This window comes from Zingiber officinale, chromosome 5A (assembly GCF_018446385.1).
Source record: "Zingiber officinale cultivar Zhangliang chromosome 5A, Zo_v1.1, whole genome shotgun sequence".
In the NCBI taxonomy this organism is placed as follows: Eukaryota; Viridiplantae; Streptophyta; class Magnoliopsida; order Zingiberales; family Zingiberaceae; genus Zingiber; species Zingiber officinale.
This window is the reverse complement of record NC_055994.1, coordinates 145,603,182-145,612,701: the sequence shown is the minus strand read 5'-3', so window position 1 is coordinate 145,612,701 and position 9,520 is coordinate 145,603,182. Positions and strand designations below refer to the sequence as shown.

General features: G+C 36.4%; 1 protein-coding gene across 1 annotated transcript in view; it reads right to left on the bottom strand.

Annotated features, from left to right (window-relative positions):
• Positions 1-778: 778 nt before the first annotated feature.
• The window catches only part of LOC121982236 (E3 ubiquitin-protein ligase RKP), a 50,507-nt gene continuing 41,765 nt past the window's right edge, over positions 779-9,520 (bottom strand). Inside the window, exon 11 of the mRNA XM_042535204.1 lies at positions 779-1,575. Coding sequence (XP_042391138.1) covers positions 1,240-1,575 — 336 coding nt within the window. The 3' untranslated portion in view covers positions 779-1,239. The remainder of the gene's footprint in view (positions 1,576-9,520) is intronic.

The window sequence follows — 9,520 nt, the reverse complement described above, 5'->3', positions numbered from 1 at the left end:
TTAGAATTATCAAGCTCGCGAACAGTTCGAGCCGAGCTCGGCTCGTTATTAGCTCGATTATCAGAATTAACGAACCTAACTCGTTAAGCGAGCTCGGACTCGTTTAGAGCTCATTTTTTACTTGTTTTAGAGCTCATTTTTTGACTCATTTTAAAGCTCATTTTAAGGATCGTTTTAGAACTCGTTTTGGTTCATTTTAGAACTCATTTTTTGACTCGATTTAAGGTTCATTTTTTTGATTCGCGGGCCTATAAACGAACATGTTCGCGAGCTCACAAGTCGAATATCCTTAAACTCGAGCTCGGCTCAATAAAACTGTCGAACTCGAAATCGAGCTCGATAAGATAAACGAACGAACTCGAACGAACTTTTTATCGAATCAAACTCCGAATAACTCACAAACCGTTTGATTCATTTACAACCCTACACAAAATACACTTCATTCATCCAGCTCTCAAAGATGGTGTGCAAAGCTGCCCACATCAATACCAAATCAACATTACAGAATAACTATTTGATCGAACGATCCGACAAAAAAAAAAGGCAACCGAGTGCACATTTCAGATCCAGACACGTTTCACCAACCAAATGACATTTTATTATATAGAACTATGTAGCATTAGCGTTGTAGTGGCAAATACAAGAATCTAAAATGGTTCCAGAGGACAAAGTATAGAAAGCTCATAATGCATCACATGATTATGATTGCCACATTGTCATTCGCAGTTAAAAGGATTTCACGAGAATATTTAAAAAAGAGACCTAGGAAAGAAAAGTATGCATGTTTAACTTGGCCTTTATAGCAGGTACAGTAAATAATCATGGTGCAAAGCAGGTGCTGGGCAAAATGATCCTGCCACGAGAGAGCGTTCCAGAAACCGACTCTAGCTCCGAGCAATGCAAAGAAGGGGAACAAAGCAAAATTCCTACACAAGCCTCTCCTTATTTAAATCGAAAACACTGGAGAGAAGATTTTCTTTCGTTACATTCTCATATATACAACAACAAAAAATGCCTAGACTCTACAAAATTCACCTTTTGTAGATCCCTCATACTTCTATGCTAAACCATAGATTAAGAGGTTTATATAAATGGGTATATACTAGTTTTGAGTATGTTATTCCATTGCATTGTTGCAACTACTGTACACTAATGTTGGTGATCTTCTCCAAAAATAGGGTTCTTTATCAACCCTACAGCAGCACATAATGTAGGCTTCTAAGTTATAGAAATCAATGATCATGAATCTCTGTTGGCTGACCATGGTTCGGCTCCGACTCCTCGGCTTCCTAATCTTGGTTTCAGTTTAACAACATTGGTAACGACTGCATTACAAAAGAAGCACCTTTGGCCATTCAATAGGTGTCTTGTGATACATCCATGGCAAGACATGTGATGACACGGCTCAAACATAGAATCTGAATCACAAGAATAACAAATGCAGCAGCAGTTTTCCTCTTCGTAGTCACCGATTACTCCATGTTCTATGGTCTCTGTTCTGCTTCTCAGATTGCTGGAAAATTCCTCGAGTTTCCTTAACTTTGAAGGAGAGGCGTCCCCTCTCAGAACAGTAGTCTGCAATCATGGGAGACTAATAATATAAGAATTTAGACTAACTCTAGTTTCTTCACATTATACATTCATTTTGTTCTGATTTGAATTTAAAAGCAACAACCAAACTTGGTAAATGCTACAAAGATTATAAACATCCAGCAAAAGATCTATCGAAATGATATCGCAATTTCAGCATTGCTAGAAACCTATTAAGCACATTTTTGTGATATTTTGTAAAAGGACTTAGGGCAGCAATTCAAGACAAGTCTTGGAGAGAGTTCTTTATCAATAGGGGGAGGTTTATTACGTTATCTCATTTCTGATGATTAATAATTTAACTAACAAAATTACTAAACTAAGGATCAAGGTTTTAAATATTGTTCAAGTCGACAAGGCAAAATTTACTGTCATCCCCAACTGGCACAACTTCGAGATGAGGCACAGCTACAGCGACAGGCAAAGTGTTCAAGCAGAGGTTCTGATGTCACAGTGTTCATGCAAGGGTTTAAGGCGTCACAAAGTGTTCAGCCAAGCAGTTCTGAACCTTCTTCCTCGTCCTCTTCTTTGCTTCTATTGTTTGCCATTCTTCTCAGCCCTTTCCTCTTCCTCTTATTCAACAGGCACTATCCGCTAACATGGACAATATGGTGCAGAAACAGTTTTGTTCAAGCCAGGCCCGCAGACCCAACTCAGAATGAAATTTCAAACCTTGTTAAGAACAGCACTAGTATATTGATCACGTCAAAAAGCTGGGAAGGAAGAAAGCAAAATGCAATGGAAAGTAATATGCATATCCAAATTGCAATTGAAGGCTAAGCTGCATAAGATCAAAAGTGCCGAGTAAATCCTAACAAATAAATCTTCGACTCCTACTTAGGTTTCTACTGCAACAAAATCTTGCTTAGCTCTCAAACTACCAACTTCTTACACATCACGGAGCTCTGGATCAAGGATATAAAAGGTGTCACCATGAGGCATGGAATCGACCAACAAGTTGTTACATAGTGCATATGCAGGGGTATTAAAATTTAGTTTAAAATTATAGCAAACAGTAGTTTAATGAATCATCCAATTCATAATTAGAGAAAAGGCCTACAAAATTTGGTGTCACCACCTGAGAAACTTAATTTAGTGTTTCATATTAACATTATTAAGTATTATGAGCCATATGGACTCACGTTAGAAATTTTCGTGTTGGTAGTATTTCCCGTTAACATTCAGTTATATGAGTAACTCGGTCCATGGCAAATATACTCCGCCATGTCCGATTCCAAACCTAGATAAATGAGCAGAGTTGCATTTGGTTGCCAACCAACATCAAATATAAGCAAATGTTATGGATTCAACAAACTATTGCGTTAATGCTATATTATTTCCTAGAAGGAACGCGTTGCAAGATTCGATTACGTCTTAGCAAGGACCGCTATATCTCTATGAGAATTTGGATGTAGTGTTAAATATGCAAGAGCTGTTACACCTTACATTAGATAAAAATAGGCATTAGGAATATTGATTGTATTATATTTGGAATATAGAACAAAGGAACGCTCACTGATAGAACAATGGAGGTAGTAGATATTATGATTATGAAAAGAATTAATATTTTATGCTTACTAGAGAGAAGATAAAAGATATAAAGAACTCACATTTTAAATTATGAAACATAGGAAAAAGTAAAATATGTATTGTTGTAGATAATTCTAATAAGAGTAATTAGGAAGAGAAACAACATTATAGCTCTCAAGATAGTAGTAGCAAAATAAATTATTAATGTAGTTAGCATATATAGACCTCCAAGTAGGATTAGGTGAAGACACCAATTATAAGTTTTGGAAGAGCTAGATGAGGTAGTACAAAAATTTATTTCAATAGGAGACATAAATGAGCATGTAAAGTAAGAAATGGAAAATATGATAGGGTGCATGGAGGTCATAATTTTAGACAAAGAAATAAATTAGGAAAAACTATATTGTATTTCGTAATAGCTATCAACTTATAATAGCTAATATGTTTTTCCAGAAGAGAGAAAAATATCCAATTACATTCAAAAGTAGAAATAATAAGTTGTAAATTGACTTTCTTATGGTCAGGAAGAGATTATAAAATTTGTAAAGATTAGAAAACTTAATCATCCAACATAAGTTAACGGTGTTAGATACGCATCTCATACATAATATTGGTAGTATGAAAACATTCATGGTTGAAGTGGTGAAAATTAAAGGATGAGAAATAAAATATCTTTAAAAGTTAAAGGATGGGAAATAAAATATCTTTAAAAATAACATAAAACATAAGTATTAGAGAAATTCACGGCGACTCGATTATGACATGTGATACGATGGCATCAAATTAAAAATAATGGTCAAGAGCATACTCGATGAGTCAAGAGGACACGCATCATCAAATAAGAAATGTGTTGTAGGGTCTTAGCAAAAACCGCTACATCTACCTGAGAACTTGAGTTTGATGTTAAATATGCAAGAACTCTCATACCCTACATTTGATATAAATGACATTACGAATATTATTATCATTTTTTTGGAACATGGAACATTCACTCATAGAATAATGGAGATAATAGATACAATGATTATTAAAAGAATTAATGTTTGTGGTTATTAAGGAGAGAAGGTAAAGATGACAGAGTACTCGGGTTTTAAGTTATGAAAGGAGATAAGATTATAGCTAGTGGTAGCAAAAGAAATTGTTAATGTAATTAACATATATACCTCTCAAGTACAATTAGATGACACCAAAAATAAATTTTGAGAAGACTTAGATGAGGTAATATAAAACATTTTGGCAAACGAGATAATTTTCATGGGAGGAGATCTAAATGGGCACGCAGGAGTAAAAAATGAGGAATATAATAAAGTGCATAGGGATCAAGATTTTGGACTAACAAATGAAGAACAAAAAGATATATTACAGTTTACGATAGCTATCGATGTAATAGCTAATACATTTTTCAAGAGAGAAGACACCTAGTTACATTCAAAAATAAGAATAATAAGTATCAAATTAATTTTTTTTTATTGTCAGGAAGAGATAAAAAAAAAATTATAAAGCTTCTAAAGGCCATCCTTAAAGAAACCCTAACCACCCAACATAGCTTAGCAGTATTAGATATGCATCTCATGCATAGTATCAATAGAAGGAAAATATGCATGACTTTTATAATCATGTGATTAAAGTTAAACAATGAAAAGCAAAGTATCTTTAAGGAGAGGATAGAAGCACAAAAATGAGGAGAAATATATGAAGATTCGACTATGACATAGGCTAAGAGGGCATCAAATTTGATAACAATGATTAAGAAGAGCGTACCTAGTGAATCAAGAGGATGGATACCATCAAATAAAGAATCTTAGTGGTGGAGTGAGGAAGTATTTAAGACAGTGGTGGGAAAACAAACAAACTATAAGTTACCATACATTTGAAAAAATAAAGAAAACTTTAAAAAATATACCATAGCAAAGAAAGTAGTGAGTTAAATCGAGAATAAAGCTTTTGAACGCTTTTATCGACATCTTGATAAAAAAAAAAGGAAAAGAACATATATATAGAATAGCTAAAGTGAGAGACAAGAAAAGAAAGGATCTTACCCAAATAAAATGCATTAAAAATAAATCAATAGGAACTATGAAGGATGAGAAAAATAAAATAGTGGAAGAACTATTTTCAGTAACTTTTTAGGAAAGGTTCATGTGACTAATTTAGCTTAGTAAGAAGAATATAATAATTTAAATTTTTATCAAGAATTCATTCTAGAAGTTAAATGGGATGCAAAATGGGAAAGCAATTGGATTAGATAATATTCCAATAGAAGTATAGTAGTGTTTAGGGTAACAGGGTATCAAATGGTTAACGGATTTATTTAACCTGATATTAAAAACGAAGAAAATGTTTGGTTAGTGAAGGGCAAGTACCCTAATCCCTTTTATACAAATAAAGGAGATGTACAAAATTTTGTAAATTATAGGGGCATTAAATAATGAGTCATATAATTAAACTATAGGTAAAAAACAATACAGAAAAGATTAAGGAGATCAGTGTGATCGAAAATCAATTTAGATTTAGACGTTAACAATAAAAGTTATATATTTCTCAGCTGATTGAAAAAATATCAAGAAAAGAAGCAAGATTTACATATGATATTCATTGACCTAGAAAAAGCTTATAATAGAACTTTAAAGAAATTATGTGCAAAATTCAAGAAAAAAAAAGTGTTAGTATAACGTATATTAAAATAATTAAGGATATGTATGAGGATATAAATACAAGAGTAAAGGCTCCAAACAGATTAACTAAAGTGCTTCCTATAATATAGGATTACACGAAGGATTAGCTTTAAGTTCATACTTTTTGACATTAGTCATGAATGAACTTAATGGGCACATCCAAGACACATTATCATGGTGCATGTTGTTTACAGATACATTGTCTTGGTCGTCGTGAAAAAGTAAATGTCAATCCTGAGATTAGATGTAAAAGGTTTTAGGAGTAGAAGCTCCCACCAATGAGGGATTCTGAGGAAGGATCTATAGTACACAGCTTTACTCTGCTTTGCAAGAGGTTGTTTTCGAGACTCAAACATGTGACATCTAGATCATAACAGAAGCAACTTTACTATTGCGTCAAGGCTCCCCTTCTTTTAGGCTTAGTAGAGTAAAGATAAAATATATGAAATTTAAGTTCAGTAATATTAAACGTAGCAAGATAATTGTTAAACAGATGATGAATTACTTCTGAGAACTTTAAATATCTAGAATCATTTTTGTAAGAGAATGGAGGAGTTGATAAAGATGGTTTACATATGATACAAGAAGGATTGTTGACATGGAGGATGACTTCAATTGTTCTTTGTGATTGTAAGGTACCAACAACGGGTAAATCTACTATGTTTATGAAGTTGAATGTTAAGCTATAAAGTGAACGACAAAAAATAAAAATTACAAAGATGAGGATGTTAAGGTGGATGCGCAGAGATTGCAGAGATACAACGATGGATAATAAGAAACAAGAACATTAGAGAATGTCAAGGTTACACCTATTGACAGAAAATTATGAGTAATGCATTTAAGATGACATAAACATATACTTAGGCGTTCAATAAATGTCCTAGTTAGGTAATGCGAACTTATAACAAATATGCACATTAATAGAGGAAGAGACAGACCGAAGAAAACTTAACATAAAATAGGATAAAATTCATTTAACTATAGATAAAGATGTAAGGAATTGAGCTCAATAGTATAGGAGGATCTACATAGTTGTTCACATTTAGTGAGATAAAGGCTTTGTTGTTGTATTCAGGTATTATGAGTCATGCATATAGATCCACATTAGATATTTTAGGATTAGAGTCTAAGTATAGGCCTATAACATCATATTAGATGCAATACAATCAACACTTTCTACAAACTTAACATCGTATCCAAACCCCCCATCACCGCCCCCTTTTCAAGGTTAAGATTTTCTCGAGAAACAATCCCCTGAGGGCCCCAGGGATGATTTCAGTTAGTGGCCTCCCCTCGTCCATTTTCTCTCAACATAACCGCTCCTCTAGTCCAATCTTGCCATCCTCCTAGTTCAAAGACCATGGCCTTCAACTCGGGAGGATGGATGTTAAACATCCATCCTCCTCTGTGTCGTGCACTGGATGTCCACATCCTACCTCCTTTGTCTAGTGCACCTTTGTAGGAATCATGGATGTGCATGCACTTAAGGACCTCTAATGATGAGATGTTGATTCTCTCAAACATTGTCTCCCAGCACCAAGCAAAAAAAAAAACTGACCTTTGCGTTTACAAGAGACACCAACTCACAAGCTAAAATCCCCACATGAGATGCCAGCCTATTGCCCATATAGCCATAGCACAAGCATCTGCATTCCCAATCTCCAACAACTGAAGCCACTTTATCTTCCTATTCATCCAACATGCACGTCTACATCCCAACCAAAGCCACTTAACTTTCCAACTCCTACATTTTTACTCTCAACAAAGACCTCTCCAAGGTCCACATCCTCCCATCACCTTTCCTAGATCTAGATCCTTTGATGGAAAATATATGGCAAGACTCAAGGATACTTCCTTACAAACTAGGGATTGCTTGACTATGGTGGTTAAATACTCAGATTTGCGGTCTACAACATTTCTGAATGTTAGACCCAATGGTTATTTTGATGTGATCAACCGAGTCAGGTTAGGTCCTGTTTGTTATCTGATCATGTGTCTAAGTGTGCAGGAGCTTAGGAGCGCAGGAAGTCGAGCGGAAGACGCAGCTAGCGAGAAGGACGGCACGGGAAGGGAGCCGACATGCTCAGTGCGTCCGAAGGACAAGAGAGCTGCGGAAGAGTATGCCGGTGGACGAGAAGAACGTGCGTGACGTTCGAGGGACGAGAAGCCGAGTTGGAAGCCTGCTCGAGGAGGAGGCCGGAAATTGGGTTCGGGTGAACCCTCTTTCGATTGACCGGAATCACCCAAGCGATCGGAACTTTGGAAGCCAAAATGAAGACAAAGACAAGCTGGAAGAAGGAGCTGAAGGCGTCTTCAACACTGGTTGAAGGCGCCTTCGAACTCGTATGAGGCGCCCTCAACTTATCCGAGGCGCCCTCAACCTCGATTGGAGGCGCCTTGGACCTAGCCTGGTCGTTTGGAATCGGATAAAACTCTATCCGATCTTCACATTGGAGGTGCCCCGGATGATCTTCGGAGGCACCCTCAACCTTAGAGATAGAGTTTCCAGGAGCTATAAAAGGACCCCTGGACCTAAAAATTATTCATCGAACTAAGTATTCAATTCCTAGCAACTTGTAAGAGCTTTCAGTGTGTAAAAGACTTCTCCGCCTTCAGAGAAATAGATTGATAGTGCGCTTTCCACCGCCTTGGATTAACAACCCTCTTGGTTGTAACCAAGTCAACTGCTGAGTCTTCCTTCCTGCTTTTTACTTTTATTTCTGTTTTATTTAATAGTTGCTTTTATTTTAGAGTTGAAAGTTTGAGGAGGATATTTTTTATTTTTTGCAAGCAATTCACCCCTCCCCTCTTGCCGGCTCCGCTGCTCCAACAAGTGATATTAGAGTCAGACAGCCTCAGAAGGACTGACCGCCGACTGAAACACAAAAATCAAGACGATAACCGAAACAAGCATTCAGCCCCCGAAATTCGACGGAGACTTCGCTACATGGAGAAGAAGAATGGAGGTATTTTTTAAAACATATTTTGACATTCTTCTAGCTATGAAGTTTAATTTTACAGCTCCAAAAGACAAAGAAAAGTATCAGTGGATGAAGGAGCAAGCCGATTTCATGGCCAACGGAAAGACGGAATTCCACCTGCTCAACATTCTGCCGCCCTAAGAGGTAAGTCGGATTGGAAACTACGACTCTGCCAAAGACCTCATGGAAAAATTCCTGGAGCTCCACGAAGCTACCTCAGAAGTGAAGTTAGCAAAGCAGGATATCCTCCGGACTCAGCTGACGAATCTCCGGATGAACAACGACGAGACGGTAGCGCAACTCCAAGCGAGAATCAAAGAGTTGATAACTCAGCTAAACAATCTCGGAGAAACGATAACAAACCGAGACTCAATCCGGTACGCGCTCAACGCCTTCCCAAGGTTTCTAGAATGGGCGTCCTTAGTAGATGCATACTAAATCTCTAAGGACCTTGAGGTAAGTACTTTAGAAAGTTTATTTTTTACATTTGAACATCACGAATCTCGCATTGCAGAGCCTAAACAAGTAGAGAAGTCAAATCTCAACATTGCCCTACAAGCCGAAAAGGATGATCCCAACTCTGAAGCATCGATCAACGAGTTTGAAGCGGCTCTATTGGTAAGAAAATTGAATAAATTTAATAAAACTAATAAATTTAGATCGCAGTCAAAAAGACATCAACGCAATAGATGGACGGTTCGATGCTACAACTGCAACGAGGAAGGACACATAAAGGATGATTGC